General features: G+C 42.6%; 4 protein-coding genes across 4 annotated transcripts; 3 read left to right on the top strand and 1 right to left on the bottom strand.

The window, feature by feature from the left end:
* Positions 1-1034: 1034 nt before the first annotated feature.
* EAE97_005233 (uncharacterized protein) lies at positions 1035-1460 on the top strand (the record flags this gene model as incomplete). The annotated part of the gene is made up of 1 exon (XM_038875745.1): positions 1035-1460. The coding sequence occupies one exon, from the start codon at positions 1035-1037 to the stop codon at positions 1458-1460; it is 426 nt and encodes a 141-aa protein (XP_038733082.1).
* A 649-nt stretch (positions 1461-2109) lies between these two features.
* On the top strand, positions 2110-4158 carry EAE97_005232 (uncharacterized protein; the record flags this gene model as incomplete). The annotated part of the gene is made up of 1 exon (XM_038875744.1): positions 2110-4158. The coding sequence occupies one exon, from the start codon at positions 2110-2112 to the stop codon at positions 4156-4158; it is 2049 nt and encodes a 682-aa protein (XP_038733081.1).
* Positions 4159-12703: 8545 nt separating this feature from the next.
* EAE97_005231 (uncharacterized protein) lies at positions 12704-14776 on the top strand (the record flags this gene model as incomplete). Its single annotated transcript, XM_038875743.1, has 1 exon — positions 12704-14776. One exon carries the CDS (start codon positions 12704-12706, stop codon positions 14774-14776), a length of 2073 nt encoding a protein of 690 aa, XP_038733080.1.
* A 3543-nt stretch (positions 14777-18319) lies between these two features.
* Positions 18320-19496, bottom strand: EAE97_005230 (uncharacterized protein; the record flags this gene model as incomplete). Its single annotated transcript, XM_038875742.1, has 3 exons — positions 18320-18834; positions 18892-19381; positions 19461-19496. The coding sequence occupies 3 exons, from the start codon at positions 19494-19496 to the stop codon at positions 18320-18322; spliced, it is 1041 nt and encodes a 346-aa protein (XP_038733079.1).
* Between the last annotated feature and the right edge of the window lie 283 nt (positions 19497-19779).

Here is a 19779-nt window from a genome sequence, read left to right as displayed (position 1 = left end):
ACCCTTCCATCGAACTCCTCTAGCCTCTTCAACTCTACTAACAATGATGAACGGCAAAAGTCTGACGAGATGCTGTACAACAAAAGGCAATACTTGAAATGGATGATGATACTATACACCCTCAAATTCATTCTTGGTGCGATCAAGCTATGCTTTACGATTCGCAACCATCGCAAAGAAAGGATGAGACAAGATGGTGCAACGGCAATTCGAGACTTGCAGGAGAAGATGCGATCTGAATCCAAAGAAAAGGGATCTTTTGGATTACACTTAGATAATGTTGAGAGAATTTCATGCGACGACGGCAAAAAAGAGTCTGTATAGACAGTTTTCCTGAGAGATCTGGTGTAGATCATCTTGCAAGGGGGCATTCAGATGAATTGAAGATTCATAGCGATTTGGGTGTTCAAGAAATTCAGGACTAAAACTTCGACAGCAAACTATAATTTGTTAATTCACAACTAGGTCGAATATCATTTTGGCAAGCTCTTGATATCATGATCCACAAGTGTCATGAGCCTATGAGATGCTAGATTTGTATGCGTAATCTTCTCATAATTTACACTAAAGCATTGAAGATCTTTTGGTCTTCGAGGACTCGGGATTGGTGTACCATTGGATAACTCCTGATCGACCTCAGGTTCAGTAATTGTAGCTACGTTACAGAATCTTTTCTGGCCTAAATTTGAGATCTATAACACAGAGTAGAAGTGGCATTTAGAAGTCAAAATGAGAAACCTTAAGTCAAGTCTAAGACTGAGACCCAAAACCAGACTATTGATATTAAACTTCGCACAAACTAAAATCAAATAGTGCATATGTTACATATATTCCCCTAGTCCTCCGTACTTCCTTCATCTTTCTATCTTCTTTTTACACCTAACATAGTCATCCAGCCAATTCTGAACAGTACTATCATCATATTTCGAGATTCGCTAAAGCTTTAAAGTTTCAAAATCTCTACATCATACATGGATCTCACACCAACCTATTCATTAGCAACTACACATTCATGAACCAACTCGGTCGTCAGAATGTCGCCAACTTATTACGGAACGGCGAACCTTGTCAAATCTATCTACACAACAGGCATGTACCAGCAACCAAGCATCACATCCTACGAAACCAACGCTACAACACACATTGAAACAGCAGAATCCTCTAGTGTGAACACAGTTCACACAAGCCCAACGATGACCAAACTCGCGCTCATTTTGGTCATGATTCTCGCAATCTCTGCATTTATCTGGTATCGCTATAATAAGATATGGATCGCGGCGTACAGGAGGTATAAAAAAGCGAAGGAAGAGAAGAAAGCCAAGAAAGCCATGCAAGCAAGGGAAGCTACAGAGTTGGAGAAAGCAATAGAAGAATCGAGAACTAGTACTTCCAAAAGCAAAGATTCTGCTCCAGTCATATGTATTAGTGTCTCAGTATCAACTTTCGATACCTCGATTTAAGCGCTGAGTTTTTGACTTTTCAAATGTACGGATATCAAAAGACGTTAGCGGTCAATCCTTTTGTAACAAGTACGTAATCACGTAATGACAATCGATGGATAATCACCTCAAACTCGACATGTCAAAGTATTCAATAGTGATCTTCATGTTAGTGTGACAGAACTAAGGTAAATGCCAAGGTGTTCAGTGTAACTAGTTGCTTGAAATGTCGTCGAGCCAAAGTCGGGGTGATTGAAAATTAATGACGCTGATTTAGCGTCATTCTTGCCCACAAATATATCTATTCAATAACTTTGATTCTTCACCTGTACATACTCTTCATCTATACATACTTCCTTTACATAATATTCGACAAGATCCCATAATTATCAAATCTTACATCGAAAAGCCACGGTGATAGAGCTCACAAGAATTAATTTATTGACTTTGATTTGAGCTTCGCTCTTTCTCCACGACTTTCGAAAACTAGTGACATTATACCTTAAGGGTTAAGTTGCAGCCAGTAATCAATTTTTATTGCAATACATTATCTTATTCTTAATTGGTATGTTGTTTCAGTATCCCCAGAACTCCTCATTATACTAATTTTTAGAAGACAATCCCAATTAATACGGCTATCTATCTTGATCAGCTCGCTACCGAATTAACAATGTCACAAATTCCGGATCGTGACCTTCATTATAATGAAGGAGATAAAAACGAGAGCATCGAGAGAGATAACTCCGATGGTTCTCTACGCTGTCCGCTCTTCGTACAGGATACCGATGAGATGATCGATGAAGATGGGAATTTGTGGATCTGTTGGGTTGATGAAGAAGAATGGAAGAAAGAACAGATAGCTCGTCAAAAAGCTGTTCGGATCTCTCGCATTTTTTGTGCGCTAGAAGCTATCGCCACGTCTTCCGAGGATGCTCCAATAGTTACAGATACTTTGATTGGCATGCCATCTGAGACAAAAACTGCCGGTATAGCTTCAGTGCCATCGACTGGCTTTTTAACAGCTACCAGTACTCCTTCAACTGAGGAATACTTTCCTTTACCAGCTGTATTGGATCCAGAGCCAGATAATTTTATTCCAGTGGTCTCTACTGGTGAGGAACATCCGCGTCCTTTGTCAGAGATCTTTGTGTTTGGGGGCTATGACTACGATACTGCAGTCGAGGACCATCACTATGATCTTGAAGACGAGGATGAAGATGACACCAGGCGACTTTTCTCTCAAGGCTTTCATTATAATACTGAAGTTGAGGATGAAGATGACGACGAAGAAGAGAGTGATAGTGATGACGAAGGCAACGATGACAGCGACGACGATAGTGGTAACTGCAACGATGATAATCTCGATACTGATACTGAGAATGAGGACCGGGATGATAGTGAGGGTGGGTGTAATCTCCATTCCGAGCCCGAGGATAATGACGAAAGTCTAAATCCGGACACGGTAGAGGCTACTCCTAGTATTCCTCTAAACAATACACTCGCCATTGCTTCCAACCAGGGGCCTGTTGAGAAATTTACTGACACCGCATGGGACTTAATCGGTAAAACACTATTCACTACCGGTGTTTGTGTGTGGAAGATAGTTCCAGAAAAGTTGAAAGATAAATTAAAAGCTCGTTTTGCTGATCATCTTGCTTCTGGCGCTGGCAGTCCCAGCACGGTCGTTGAGCAGGAGGCTCACTCACAAGAGGAAGAGAATAATAATATCTCGGAGAATGATGCGGCTGTTCCTCATGATGGACATGGTGTGGACTATTCGGATTACCTGGCTTGTATGGTTTATCTAAACTATTCAAACTACCCGGATTATCCAGACGAGATGAATGATGATTCATTCCAGGACGAGGAAGAGGAAACCTCCGGTTTTGGCAAAGAAGTATTGGCTTACGCCAAGGCTCGGAACCGTAGAATTCGTATTCTCTCTGGAATGGATGCTCGTGGTCAGGTCGTTCATAGTTGCGAAGATGCCTGCAAGGATCATGATAATATCTTGGTTCCTCTACCTGTAGATGATGACGGAGAATATAAGGAAGAAGATAAGGATGACGATGATGATGATGAGAATGATGATGACTTGGAAGAAGAAGAAGAAGAAGACGAAGATGGTGATGATGACGATGGTGATAATGGGGAAGATGATGGAGGTTATAATACAGATCTTGAAGAAGATGATGACGAAAACGAAGTAGTAACAGAATGGATAGTAGATGATGACGAAGACGAATTAATAACAGAATGGATAGATAATGATAATGATATAGGCGCAGAAAGATTAGCATGGCTAGCATATGGAGAAGACGAAGACGAAGACGAAGACACCGAAGAAGAATACGAAGAGTACGAAGACATCGAAGACGAAGAAGAAGACGAACAAGAACTTGACCAAACCCTCCCCGCCAGATTCTATCGCATCGTAATCAAAGCATGGGACTTCCTAATCGAAGAACTCGGAAACGAATGGGCGCTCGCGAACCGAACTACCTGTTACCGCTACATCAACAAGATCTGGCGACGATGGGTCGTACACGCGAGAATGCGCGGAGGGAGGGAAGATATCTGGGGAGAGAATCCGGATCTGTGGGAGGGTGAGTTGGAATTTGTGGAGAGATGTCCTTGCGATCTGAGGACTTCTAAGTATTCGCGGAGACGGTATGGGGGGCGGTTTGGGGGGTTTCGTCTTTTGTTTTATAGAGGCTAATCAGTTTTCCTTCTTTTTTGGGGGGGGGGGATTGTTAGGTACTATTACTTTTTTGGTCTTTTGTTGTACAGAAGTTGGGAGTTTTGGGGATTTTCACGTACGGTATTGCATATCACAGGTTTTAATTATCACTACCTATCTAAGTGTCTACGATTCTTCCAATTCGAAACGTAGGACAGAACAGATAGAATAATCAAACCATCGAAGAAAAAACATTGGCACTAAAATAGAACAGAAGAAAAGAAGATGAGACATAAAGAGACACAAGTGAAACAAAAAACAATCTATCCCCCTCCTCTCCAAAAGCTCCGTAACAAGAACATCGAATTCCATCTAACAGAAAATTGTTTTCATACTCTCAAAATCCATTCAATTATTCCTCACATCTATCAAATCTCATCCCATCTCATCCATCCCTATCAAATCTCATCCCTCTCCCTCGCCCAACCCACCATCCACTCCCAAATACTTAAAAAATTCCACAAGCATGTATGTGATCACTGATCAGTCAAGCACGAAAACGGGATAGAGATAGGCTGATGTAAAAACTAAATATAAGGAATAGATAAACAAACAAACAAACAAGAAGAGTTCATCACCTGATTAGCAAATCCCATCGGCTAGAGAAAAATATAGAACGGAAAATAGGAGAGAGATAAGAGAGAAGCACGCTGATAGATGATTATGATGATGATGATAGATGATGATGCACACTAGTTCCTCGCGTTCAATTTCAATTTCAATTTCAATTTCAATTTCAATTCAAACTTCATGACTTATAACAAGAAACACTATAATCAGCTACACCAATCGTCTGGGTATGCAAATGCATCACCATACCATGCCGGATTTCCACAGCATCCGGAAATTCCATTCCAATACCTCTCTAACTAATCCCCAAGTCCGAAAAGAAACACACCCATCCAATTGCCAATCCCCCAAGCATCATTTGTGGAAAAAATTCTCTCGCAAAGAAGGATGATATCTATCTAGCTCATACACGATACCACTATTCTGCACACTAAAATGAATGCAAATATCAAAAGGCCCCCAAAAACCCCTCCTACAATTTCCCACACAAGGTCTTCATGTAATCATCACAATCCGATTCCGAAAACCCTTCACATGTGTTTCAGAGCCACGATTACTGGCCCCGCTAAAATGTGCCCTCGTGCTCAAACAACGTATCAGGGATGTCTAGAATCCTTGGAAACTTTATTTGACATTTAATATGGAACCGCTGCGCTCGCGTTCAAACAGTGAGTAAGTCGTGTAGAGCTATGCGATCGATATTTCTCGCTTCCACAGATTCAGATCAACATAACAAAAATCCCAACATGATTGGAGCGGAGGCATCTCCTCACTACTGATCCAATTCGTGCCTCCCAATCTGCGTCTTCAATTCAACATTGCACATGCGACATGACGAAGTTTGCGCAAACCCTCCGAGGAGAGAACGAAACAGAAAAACACATCCCCAATAAAATTGGGAAAAGCGCGAAGCAAGGAAAACTAGCAGCAAAGAGCTCGCATAATGTGGTATCGAATATCTCAAGCTACATCTGAGTCCACTTTCACATTTTGAATTATTGGAGCGGAAAGGATGGTTTTCATGTCCCCCAGGGGGAAAAATATATTTGAAAAGTGTCCCGTGCCGTGATAAGTGCATATATGGGCATAAAAACGGGTAGGGCTTATTCACTTCCTTGCGCCCATTGCATACGCGATGGGTGGGTGGATTTGACTCACTTGATACATGATCGCACATAATGTACGATGGATAAATGACAGGGTAGGCTAAAGTTAAATCGGCTCTCTAAGAACCTTTCAACTCTGATAATATATTCTTCGATATATCAATTCGAATTGTCCAATAAAATAACCAGGATATTTTCAGGATCCTACAACACTTTTGAACTCCTCATTAAAACTCGAGAATCAAATATTCTCTCCGTCTTGTGTAGTAGTATGCGATTCATTTCGTTCGTCCCGTGCATATGTATCCAAGTCTGTTAACGCATTCATACACCACTAAGGCACGCCGCGAAAACTGATTCAGAGCTGGGGGCAAAAGACGATCATGCTCCTTAGCGTGGCCCTTGATATCGGCCCCGACATTGCATGAACACCATGGAGTAACGCACAGCGTAACTACTAAGTACACTGTGGAGAGGGAAGAAAACGGAAGCTAGATGGGAAATGGTAGGGGGAAAAAATGAAGGCGCATCAGAACGAAGTCGCATCCAAACACTACCTACTCTTTTCATCGTTTTGCCCATCCAGTAAAATCCACTGACTCTATGCAGTTACATTCGAACTAGGTATTGCAAAGGAGGGGCAAAAAGTTGAGGGGCAAAATAAATGTTAATTCCTCATCATTATTAACATATGAAAGAGGGGCCCGAAATTATGATAATTAATCATCCACCCATGCATTTCCCCGTACGTGCATATAGCACGGACCATACCACGTGTGAAATTTGACGTTGGGCACGAATAATAAGGAAGAGGTTGGGTGGATTCAGTGGGTTGAGGGAAGAAAAGCATGGGAAAGACTTTTTTTCTTTGCTATGGGGATGGGATTTTATATTTTGTTGAGCTAAGCCGGAAGGATGGCCCGGGGTACTTGTACATGGAGAGTGAAGAGCTGGTGCTGGTGCTGATGCTGATGCTGATGCTGATGCTGATGATGAATTTTCTTGGAAATGAATAACGCAACGGATCAGAATGTGTACCGGGCGTTCCCGATTTTGGGCATGAAAATATATAAAGGGAGGATTGTGGATGAGTGGAATAGCTAATAGTATGAGGAATCCGGGGTTCAGGCTGAGTACCCACCCCGGGGAATATAAAAAAGAAGGAACAATTCGGAGAGACATTTCTTCAAAGGGGCTGGGATCATTGATATTCATCATGAAATAACCTTGGAACTGGTAGAAAAGATCAAAAGTCTTGTCGAGGGCAAGGCTACTCGGTACGATGTACATATGCAAGGCTTTGATTCGTATCACATTTGATTACGCATGGTCGGCGATAATTCGCCTTTTTTTGTATGGATAGAATAGAATGAGAGCCTCACTAAAAGTCTAAGTCTAAGCCATGCTGGAAAGATGATTTGTTTCAGAAATACCGATTGGGAAGTTTGTTGTACTCTTGATATTGTGTGTATTTAGTTAAACGGCGATACATGAAAGTTAACGCAGATGTCAAGACGAGTACAAAGAGTAAAGCCCGAGATGAGATAAATGCACGTGGATTGCACGTGTCAACTAAGACAAGAGACAGCGCAAGTCGATTGACATCATCATGTGATGCATATCTTCACCAAAAACTCATCCTTAAATATCTACTTCTGCACTGCATCAAACGTATGCATCAAGTCCTTTAGCCCCCAAAAGGGTAAATGGATGCATTGCGCCACCGATGCAAAAGTCTCTTTTTGGTACAGATTACACATTACGCATTAAACCCTTGCAGCCTTCTAAGGCGGGAAGAAAGGATCAAGAATGAGGAATGAGGCGACGCGGGGAGAGAGAAATATATCAAAAACCTTGGAAGTGATTGCCAATACTCGTACAGGCAAAATGGAATCATTCGCGATAAATCTAAATCATCTGGAGTAGAAAGAAGAGTGAAGAAGAAATCAAAATCAAAACTCGTGAATGTGCGACCTAATCCTTCAAATGTAATTTCCATATACTTCTTGAGCATTCTCAATTGCTTATGAAAATGGTCAGAAGGATAAATTGGCAAGTTTTGAATGGGTATGAGGTCTCAGTGCAACATTGGATGGATATTTCTTGGGACGAGTGACTTTTTTTGAGTCAGAATTGTGGGGATATACTTATCCCCTTCATCTATAGGCAGAGAGGGTGCCAGTATGTATTCCTTTCCCGAATAGGAAATGGAGAAGTCCAATAAATGATATATGATGAGGTGACTCAAAGGTAAATAGATGTATGTATGTACAGATAAGTAGATGTAGGCAGCTAAGCACGGGACGGGAAGTATTATGGGTGGATGCAGGTCTACGGCGTTGAGATCCCTCTCTTCGAAAAGTTGAGTCGAATGCAAAAACGACAGGACACATGATATCGAACAAGCAAAAGACAAAGTAATAGACAATTGAGGAACGCGCAGGAATAAAAGGTAATTGTGGCTTAGAGTAAACTATTGCAAGAGTGCGAACCAAACGGCAGTGCAGTGTAAAGAAGCGGTGAGGCATGGTAAAATTGAGGGTGTAGTGGGGTGAGATATCATTCATCGACGTGAAATGTTGCGGCTTGAACTTTTATTTTAGTTTCAGAGTTGATTGAGATATCTATTATCCGTTTGACTCTTCGAAGAGCCTTTGACGTAAAAATGGTGCTTCTAGATGCAATAGTCCGATGCTTAATTGATGTTCTATAGTTTGAGCTTGTGAAGGCGCGAGAATAACATTGTCTTGTGATAGTGGGTGGGAGATAGTAATAATAGTAGGATGGAGGAGGGGCAAGTCTCAGCCTTGTATACAAGTAACGCGAGGGAAAGAAAAGATGGCGAAGAACTTTGAGATGGAGGGGGAAGCAATATGAGGGAAGGAAATCATCTGCGATATCGATATAGATAAGATACACAATAAACTGTGCTGCAGAAATGCTACCACTAGATAGCGTCTCTGCGCTCTTGTCCCGTCTTCTATCTCGTTTTCATCTACCGTACAGGAGGATTTAAAGGCTTTGACGCAACCAATTTATGCCTCTGACTCGAATCGGTACTTGGGTACTTGAGTACTTAGGTACGTACAATACAATACATGCATCGAGTACGACAGCGGGTGTTACCTGTCAGATATTTCGGTTTTGTACATGGTAATCAAGGTGATGTGAACATGTGCCCCCGATCTTTGCTTGTGTGTCCTCTATCTTCGGTCGGAAAAGACGACCGAAAGGGATTCAAACTAGGTAGGCGAGGGTAGTAGCATCCTCTTTGCAGTAGACTACAGTAGCGCCGCAAATCGAGTACTGTGTATGGGGATTAGTCAAATCATTGCATTTAATGCATAATAGTGCGCCTCGAGCCGATGCTCTAATTGGTGAATTGTTTACTCCGGCTCTGGGAATGAGAATCCTTCCAGAGGGGGAAAAAGGATGTTCGAAGAGTCATCAGGAATAATGTTTGGAAGCGGCAGGAGCAAGGAAAAGCCGCGTCAAGAAAGCTCGTAAAGAGTCCTGAAAGATTGGTAAAGAAGACTACCAATTGTTGGTTGAGTATATATGACTTGCAGTGTATATGCACTGTGCTGCGATGCATTGTCTGGGGACTGCTGGTTACCAATGGTGATGATGATACCCGGTGATTCTGAAAACTTGATGTTACAACGAAATGCTTGACTTGAAACGCGTTGACTGCCGTTTACTGAGCAGAAGAATAAGAAGAAGAAGAATGAATGTATGCTCGTTGCTGGGTAGTTTCGAAGGCAGATTTCTAAGAAGAAAAATGTCAGATTCTACGTAGTGAATCAATCAATTGTAGTGGATGGTAAATGTGATTTGCCGACGGATTGAGTTGCTGGAGAATAGTCATGGAAGAAAGCCGAAATAGATTGGCTGCTTACACAACAGGGTAATTGAACGAATGAATGAGCTTCACAAGTCCATGTTTTAGCCATTGGTCTTGTTAAATTCGACCTTTTCCAATGCATAAAAGATGGCTTGAAATGGCGTCTGTTGTAAAGTGGCTGGTTTTGTTTCCTCGTTTTGTTTGTAGCCAAATCCAAGTAGTTGACCATTCTTAATATTAATTGCTAATAATTCCGAGAGGCATCAAGAGTTCAAACAATCATCATTCGGAAAGTCCAATAAGTCATTGACCTATTGGGTATACTTGTCCATTAAAATCCAAGCTAGTACCTACATCGTAGGTATCGTGTCGGCGTGCATATACATACTACTTCAGAGTGTATGCAGGTAGCTCGGCGTGTGAGCAAATAATCGGTCGGTGTTATGTACGGAAGAAAGTATTGTGAAAGTAGCTGGGTCTGACGATGTGGGCTTAGGTACCCACGGTACATCGTGCATTTGGTGCAGTGCATCAATTCTTCCCATTTTATCGTTTATGAGATCGACTTTGCAAAGCCGCAGCCAACAGTTTTCTTATTTGCCAATCATGGTTACTGCTGGATGATGATGATGATGATGATATTAAGTAACATGAAAGTGTGCAGAACTAGCCCAGGAGGCAACTTTTGTGTATCGAATAACCAGACAACCAGAATTTTGAAGCAACTGTCGTCGTCAGTGTGACTTTGAAACCAAGTACGGTTCTATGTATCATACATCGTAGGTTACTCGACTAAAAATATCCCGTATCGTATCTGTAACGAACATTATTGGGGACGAAAAGTAGCATTTGCCGCCTTGTTCAAACAATTTATCTGGGCTATTGGAAAATGAAGGGGAGAAATGGAAGAAAACAGCGAAGCGAAGTGGATGAAGGAGGCGCAACCATGAGCTATCCCCGCAAATAAACTTCTAGAATTCCAATTCTCCATTCGCAAATCCCTTCATCCCTTCATCCCTTCATCCCTTCATCCCTTCATCCCTTCATCCCTCGCAAATTTTCCTACTCGGCGTGAATCTTGACAACCAGTTAGAGACCATCTTCACACGTTTATCCTCCCTTTCGTCAATCCATTTATTGTTATCCCATCCCATACCTTGCCATCCGTTTCATTTCCCTTCGCTCTTTGCCAACACGATCAAAAATTGAAAACATTACCATTCATAACCCATCCATACATTTCTCACTCCTCGACCACCTTACATACTTCGCCATTCTTACTGCTGCATTCAATTATTTTCAGCTCGAAATAGACAGCTTAATTCGACAAGGAGTCATACCTACATACGCCTACCACCCTTCTTTTTTTCCCAGTCACCCCCCTAGTCTTCTCTAGCTGCCTTGAGTTGAGAATTTTGAACGGAGTATTCATATCCCAACTCCACTTATCACAAATACATATTGATACCCAATGAGCTCCTGAATCCTGTGCTACGACAAGCATTAGGCTGGAGGACCGACCGACCAGACAACGAACGATTGAGAAACTTTTTTTCCCTCTCTCCCTGATTTACCCCCTGCAACGAACTCTCGGAGGGATTTAACCTACGGGAAACAAGAACATCCTCGCATGTTGTGGATTTTCCAAAAAGTACAAAGCTACGAGCAAGACCGAATTATTGACCAAGTCAACAATTTTGTCTCCAAGACACAGAAGGACCGCAAAGAACTACTACATTACCCTTCTCAAACCATCCACAGGAATAATATTGGAAACCGCAGGAAAATAGGATACCCCTACGGACCCGGAACCAGACCCAATTACAGCAAACCTTCATCTTCCCCAAGGACAGTCACAAAATAGCAGCCATAGACCGGACAAGGATTTTATTTTAAAGGATTTCCCTATTTTCGTTCCCATTTGGATATTCCCATTACCCAAGGATCAGGAGTATTTTTCTGCAAAGAAAAGCCAAAAAACTACGGAAAAATATAGCACAATTAGTCCCCGGTGTACTTATTTTTCTTATTCCTTTACATATTACCACAGCTTGAACCAGGTCAGGTCTGAGACGTGTACACCTCGTACCGTGTATCATCTTTTTATTCCCCATCTGGATTTTATTCTCATACTTTCACCAGAAAGTCTATGAGGGAGGGTTTACCAACGTATCCTCGTTGACGATACCACAAGATCCTGTCATATCATCACAGATTCTCTCTTCGATAAAAGTCCCCATTACCCACACATCCACTTCTACTATCTACTTTCCCCCCATCAGCCCCTCTCCGTTAGGGTCCTCTAGCTACCGGATTGCTGATCCATATCATATCATATCATATCGTATCGTATCGCATCGACCACACTATTCGCTATCGATAAATCGATAAACCCTACGGACCTAATCACCACCAACTACACACAATTCATCATTCTATTCAACCTGGCAAAGAACAATCAACGAAAGAAGAAAATCAAAAGAAGAAAAAAGAAGTCAAACATTACCCGTTACTCCAAGTCTCAGCTTCCTGTCAAAGTACTACCTAATTGACACTACTGCGGAATTGCGTCGCTTACCCAATCATTGATTAGTGTCTTCACTATTTTTCCCTACGGATTCACAGATTAGACACTAAAAAGGAGCTTAGACTCCCCATATTTTTTTTATTTACGACTATTCTCCTACTTTATTTTTATTTTTAATTCATCCCTCAGTTGGTTCATCCCTTCGCCCACACCACACTTCCCGTACACCCCGTCAACCAAACTTCATAACAACACACACACACCCACACACACACCCACACACACATACACACACACACACACACACTTACAGACCACAACACTGCCTTCGTGCGACATCAATTGCTACTATATAAGTAGAAGCGCCCAGTACGTTTTCTATCTACACTCAGCAACCTTCCTGTCAACGCTACGGATTAGCATCCAATACATATCTCGTTGTTGACGACCTTCATTGTCGTCGCTCCAATCTAAACAATGGGTGGCCCACGCGCCATGTACTTCGAAGACGAAGATGAAGAGACCGGCAAAGTTCTGAAAGGTACTCGACGAAGCGCAAGTGTTAAAGCACCTGCAAGGGAAAAGGTCAAGGAACGTCCGAAGATTACCACTCGCGATCGCACATCAAGTAAAGCTTCAAGGACAAACAGCGACTCGGGATACTCGACAGGAGCAATTCCTACAGGTTCTGAGATATCATCAACCGATGCGGTACATGATGTTGAATACACAAAAGAAAGTAAAAAGTCGCGAAGACCATCCACAAATCAAAGACGTCCTTCCACAGTCGAATCGCGTCCACCACAAACACTCAAAAACAAGGAGACCAAGGAGCACAAGGAGCATCGAAGATCTCTCAGTGTCAAGACCGATGCGAAACCAGAGCATTACGGAGTTAAGACCCCACTTACTTCTAAACACCCTCAACCTCCCGTCATTATGCAACCCGTTACCACATCTGTCCCTATGAGACCCCGCGCATTGACCCACGCTCAAACATACCACGGTGGTCAACGACCTTCCAGTTACCACGCTGCCTCTGCTTCATTGTCTTCTGCTGCCTACCCTCCAATATCTAGTTCTGCATATTTTCAACCTGCTCATCAATCGGCGCAATTTCAAGCTCCACCTCCTTCACCAGCATTCAGCAACAACTATGCTGTCGTCCCCCCCCCTCCTCAAGCCACTAGCTACTTTCAATCCCAGGAAGCTCAACCTTCATCGCGCTCTCTTTCCGCTCGATTTGAACCTCAACAAAGGGCCTCTCAATATGGTATTCGACCTGAACCAGTTCAAACACCTCGAATGATCACAGGAGGCTATGAGCGAGAATACCATTATAGCGAAGATGAGTACGATGATAGTTATGAATCTTCCATTGAAGAGCCAGTCGGGAAAACCATCACCAGTAGCATACGTGTACCATCTGGGATCCCTTCAAGGACAAACAGCTCTGCTGTCTCGGAGAGTAACTTTAGCAAGGCAGACAGTTCGCGCAGTCGCGAAAGTAACTATAGCGAAGTGGAAAGCAGTTATAACAAGAGCAAGAGCAGCAGAGGCAGAAGAGACTCTCAGGCTATGCCACCACCACCTAAACCTACTATGCGACGACCAACAGTTGATGTGCCAGTATACGACGACACGCTTTCCCAATACAGCGTTGAAGAGTATCATGACGAACCTCATCGTCAAGCACCTCGTCAAGCATCTCGTCCTCGTCGACCAAGTCCTCATCGAAACTCAGTTTCATATGATGTGAGCGAACTACCCAGGGAAGCAGAGAGATTCAGACTTGAGACTGCCAGCAAGAATAGACGCCGACAAAGCTACTATGGACAATCTACATCTGCCTCATCCACTCAAGCGTCTACTACGGGGTCGACTGGCTATAACGCAAAACTTTCTGCAGCAGCCGATTATCTCGAGGAAGTCAGTGGTCCAACTATACCTCTCACTGCTGAGGCCTTGAAAAAAGAACAACGAAGACAGGCTGGAGGTAGTAGCAGAAGCACAAAGAGTAGTGGAAGTCATGACCTAAGTGATTATCGAGGCACACACACTACTCGTACGACCCGAAGTGGTGGCGATGATAATGTTACAATCGAGGTAACCGGTCAAGCCAAAGTCACAGTTGGTGGAGCTGAAATTCAATGCGAAGAAGGGGGAAAAATCCAAATTCACCGCACAGAAAAAATAATTCATGATGGAAGCCAAGCAACTGCATCGGAATATGGACTTGGACACGGACCTAAATTACTTGATGATCGTGAACGCCGAAGTCGACATGACCGAAGTGACAGTCAATCAGCCCGATCGCGCATGAGATCACAACATTCCTACACCCGAGTCTCACCTCGACCTCAAGAGCGGGACAGAGCACCCCGCGAACGCCGTGAGGACTATGAAGCTCGCACTGCCAGGGACTATGAATCTCGCACTGCCAAGGACTATGAATCCCGCACTGCCAGGGACTATGAACCTCGCATTGCCAGGGACTATGAATCTCGCAACGCCAACTGGGAGACTTCAACTACTTCTACTTGGCTTTAAATCTTTCACGCATCATATTTTATCTCCTTTTAGCGATTTATTTCTTGAATATTCGATTTAGCGACATGATTGTTTATGGCGATTTCATATCATTTCTTTTTGGATCTCTTTCTCTTCAAACATCTTTCTTCTATGTGCATATTGTTATGTGGTCATTACTTTCTCCTCTTCTTTGGTTTTTTCAGAAAAGCGGAAAAAGTTTATACCCCAAAAGCACTTGAGAGCACTTTTTATGTTTGTTTTTCTTTACTTATGGTGGAATGGAAATGTTTCAATATGATGAATGTACGACTTGTATGAGTTATGGTTATGAATCTCTTTTTCATGTCTCTTATCTTCACTTTGGCGATTGCCTTTTTTGATTTTGGATTGAAAGTATTGGGATTGGGATGAACTACAGATGCATGCACATTTGCTAGCAATGGCAGCATGTAAGATATGAATTATTGACAGAGATGTTTGTAAGAGTCGGCGTACATGTCTGGTACATGGTCTGTTTGGTATGATATACGAAAAGGATGGAGGGGATGGAAAATGGATGGATGGATTGGGTCTCCTTTAATGTTAGTGGGAACTCGTCTATCTATCAGTATTGTTTCAAGAACCTTCAGGATTGGATTGATTGATTGAAGGATTGTGGATTATAAGCTTTAGGGTAGCTTTAGATAGCTTTAGGATAGTTTTAAAATATGATACCCCTTTGTATTCCCTAGTTGTTGGGTTCTTGCAGTGAAGTGGAACTTGGTGAAGTGACTGTATTGTCAAGTTAGATACCCCAATGCGAGATTGAGTATTAGTTGTATCTTCTCATGCTAGACAAGTCAAGGAGTATCCCGGCGCTTACTAGAGAAGTCTCTGGATTTTGGCGTTGTTTAATATGTGTTCCTTGGGGTTACGATGCGATGCGATGCGATGTGATGCGGTCTACTTGAAGCACTCTGTGGGTATTGAGCGCGTGGGGAGGGGGGAAGGGGAAACACGTACGCGTCTTCTCCCCTCGATGATATAGATACTAGGTAGGTGGATGAGATACTATCATACGGATTCTTTCACAGTACTCTCTGTTTCTGATGCATTTCATCTGGGGATTGAGTGCTTTGGAATGACTCAATTCAGATCTCCGATGCACGAAGCATGAAATTTTTTATTCTTCGAAACACTTTTGTGCTCAGATTGTTGTGTTCCATTTTCAGAGAGATGAAGTCGATCGATCGTATCTGGTTTGTTTGCAGGGCCGATGTGGTATGGCTGCGGGTGGGATACTCAGGATGGGTGGGTAAAATACGGGTTGATTCCTTTGCATTTTTTGCTTTCGAGACGGGAGGTACGTATTGCTCTGTATTGCTCTGTATATCCCACCCATAGGAAAAATATTCACTCGCCCTTACTATCCTCATTTCAATACAGCTTTAAAGATACTCAGTTGATATATCAAAAAAGAAAAAGAAAAGGCACTATGGCGGAGTGGTTAACGCGACGCCCTGCTACTGGCTTGGACTTCCTGGTACGTCTCCTTATCGCGGTAGTGGTATTTTATCAGGAGATGGGTTGGACGGCTATCGTACAGGCGTTTCCTTCGGGAGCCAGAGTTCGAATCTCTGTGGTGTCGGATAATTTTTTGGGGTTTTTGGTTTGTTTTTTGTTTTTGTAGATTTTTGGATTTTGGGGGAGGGGGATTGGAAGAGTGGAAAGGAAAGGTGAGTGAATAATAAATGTAGAAGGAATTTATTATTATGTGGGAAAGAAAGAGAGAGGCGTGTTCAATTCACTCATTACTTGGCTGGATTTTAATCATTTGTTTTTCTCGTTTTTTTCCTTCCATTTTTGAGGAGTTGCGCAATCGAGGAGGAGTTTTGAGAGGTGTCGCGGCGGTTGTAGGTCTTTCTGCAGTGGTCTTTGATCGCGAGAGGTTGAGTCTGGTGGTGGTGCTTTGAAGTTGAGGGTTGGAAAGAATTGGTATCTGGAGTTGTTATGAGTATGAAGTGGCTATGCAGCGTGGTATATTTATTTTACTCGTTGTCTACATAGGTATGTGATGTTAGATGCAGGTTTTGAGCTTATAGCATATATGTATATCTCCAGATGGTGAGAATGTTGGAATTCTATGGACTATGAGATAGAGATTTTTGCAATCGATTCTATGCTGGACAATGCAAAGAGATGTGTAGCATACAGTATTGAAAAAATTCACAACGTATAAGTAGAGTGTGCGATGTAACTAGCAAAGAGCGCGAAAATAATATGTAGATGTTAGACATCAAATACTGTGAATGAAAAAGACGCAAAAGACAATCGAGAATCTAACCCGAGTTCTCAGTAAATCCGTTTGTAGCACGGATTGAATCTTCATCAGGCGAATATACAACCACCGACTCAATTCGCCATCCAAGCTCCCGAAAACAGTACCGACAACAGTACCGAAGACCGTCCCGAAGTCGGCACGAAACACAGACGTGCAACCAAATCCTCAACATGTCATCACGAACGTGATCTAGCGAAGCTAATCCGAGGACAATTATCGGGCGAAAAATCAGATGTGCAACAGTTCTCGGGTGTTGACTGTTTAGGAGCATTAGCTTGAGGATAAACCCCGGGATGGCGTGGGAGATGTGTAAGCAAGCGTAAGCAGAGGGGGATACTCGGTGTGTTTGACCTATTGGATGGCTTGGGGGAAGTCAGGAGGATGGAAAAAATGGATTGTGTGGTTGTGATGGGTTTAGGTGGGAGTGGATGGGAGTGGGTTGTAGTTGTCAGTGGCATGGAATTTCTATGGAGGGGCTGTTTCGTAGTGGGGGTATGGCGGATCTGATCAATCGGCTAATCTTATGTGGTATCGTGAAGAGGAGAATGATGTGAGATGAATCATGGATTTTTGTACTAATATATATGTTCTACAGTATACATCTAAAAGCACGGTGAAAAATGGATGAGATTTACAAAGAAATGTTTTTAGCGAGAGTTTAGGGGTGGGGTGGGGAGTATGACCTGGCACGTCTAGGGCATTTTTCCAAGGGATTGAGAATTGGATAATTCTTATGCAGTAAATGGTGCTCCAGTAAGCAATGAAGGGAGGTGAAAGTAAATTGATATGAGACACTGGTAGTAACACTAAGTTTCTAGACTTGAGATGGAGATATTGTTGTGATCGTTCAATAGTCAAGGAACATACTTGTGGAAATGCCAGGACGTCGGGTGATGCGAACACGAATGCGAAACTACCGGAGTTGCTATGCCTTCTGAGTTCCGGTGTTAGTGAAATTGATAAGAGTGCTTCGCAAGTAGGAATGTCTCTTGAAAATTATGTGAATTAGACAAGAATATGATTGAAAATAAACCACTGTTATCTTTTCGATGTTTTGAAAGCCTAATTCCATAGCCTCTTTACCAATATTATCTCATAAGCTATCAGTCTTGAGTCTCTTCCCACCACTTATGCTTACCGAGAACTATCATCTCCGAAGTTGACATGTTCGTAAGCTCCAGACACAACTTACAGGATTTTCGGAGAATTCCCAAATGGTTCATTGACAGTATGTACCTGGCCTATGCTACTTTCAAAGATGTCTTTCTAGCAAGATCATGATCTTCGATCCTCCCAATCGCTATTGGTATCTTCCTCGCCTGGGACGTTATTGGTCCTTGCTTCGATCCAATTATTGGTCCTTTGACGTCCCCAATGTCACCTCCCTCGAATTTGGTTGGCGGAGATTCTTCCTGAAAAAGCTTGAGTAACGCATCCACGTGAGTCTCACATCTTTTCGAAGTTTTCAGTAATTCCTCCTTGACTTTTTTCGGGGTGTTCTTTGCAACGATTTGAATAACCACCTTGATTTTTACTGCAGGAGCTTTCTCGAAAGATTCAGAATGCTTATGTGTCAAGGTCTCCGCGAGACTTGAAGGTCCCAGCGGTTCGGGCTGGACCCGATCTGATGTCGATGTCATATTTTGATTTAGAAGGCGGCATCTACAATCTTCGAGGTCACTCTTATCCAGTAAGAACCAAGGTTTCCCGGTATCACCAATCAAATAGCTGCAGACTTCGCCAGATCGCCAACATCCTAGATATGAGCTACATCAGCCTTTGTGTGATTCATTTGATTTGGCACGCAACTTACCCCTTGTATTAGTCAGTTCTCCGAGGACGCTTCCATGACTGATTATGACGACTTCGACCATGTTGGTATTCAATCGCAAGTCATTAAGCGCGAGTTTTAGAGCAGGAATATTCGATGTTCTATTGTTCGATGCCCATATACCAGAAGACTTATCGTTCCACCCTTCTTCAACTTTATCGAAGTCTACATGTTCGCCAAAATGTTTGCATAGATCCTCTTTGTCCATTCCTATGCCGTTCGGCGAAGTATCCCAATTCTGGAGTATTTCCAAAGCTTCAACTTTAACACCTCTAGCTATGGCTTTTTGGAAGCATAAAAGTGCCGTACAGATCGTTCTTGTCATGAGTGAACACCAGATGTGTGTGACATATCTGCTATCCAAGAAATTGTCCGAGAATTTCTGGCAATTTGAACGGCCCTCTGCAGTTAGATCTGGATCACAAATAAGAGCGAGTTGATCTGCGCTGAATCCTGCGGCTTTGTGTTCGCCCTAAAAATGATTCCTTAGATCTGACCATGTTCTTGTTCTAACTTCTAATATAAAATTTGGGATGCAGAGAAATACTAACCTTTTGATGACGCAAAAAGTGTGCTATGACATCCATCGCGAAGTAAATGCTACAGACACGAACTACATTTGAGATGGCGACAGCGGAAGAGATGGAAAGAGAGAGGCAGCATAACTGTTTGGAGACTTTAGAGTGCCTGTGAAACCCGGGGCATGTTGACTCAGAAGACTACGTTTTGTATATAATTGGACAACAAACCACGATGAATCCAGGAAAACCCGCTCCATATAAATATGCAACGAACCATTCCCTGGTATCAAAGTTTACGAGTTGAGCCATTGTGAGCCATCATTCGTTGTCGATTGAGCCTTTCAAGCGG

Source organism: Botrytis byssoidea, assembly GCF_014898295.1.
Source record: "Botrytis byssoidea strain MUCL 94 chromosome Unknown BBYS_009, whole genome shotgun sequence".
NCBI classification, from domain to species: domain Eukaryota; kingdom Fungi; phylum Ascomycota; class Leotiomycetes; order Helotiales; family Sclerotiniaceae; genus Botrytis; species Botrytis byssoidea.
Note: the sequence above shows the minus strand (reverse complement) of the source record. Positions and strands in the feature narration are given on the sequence as shown.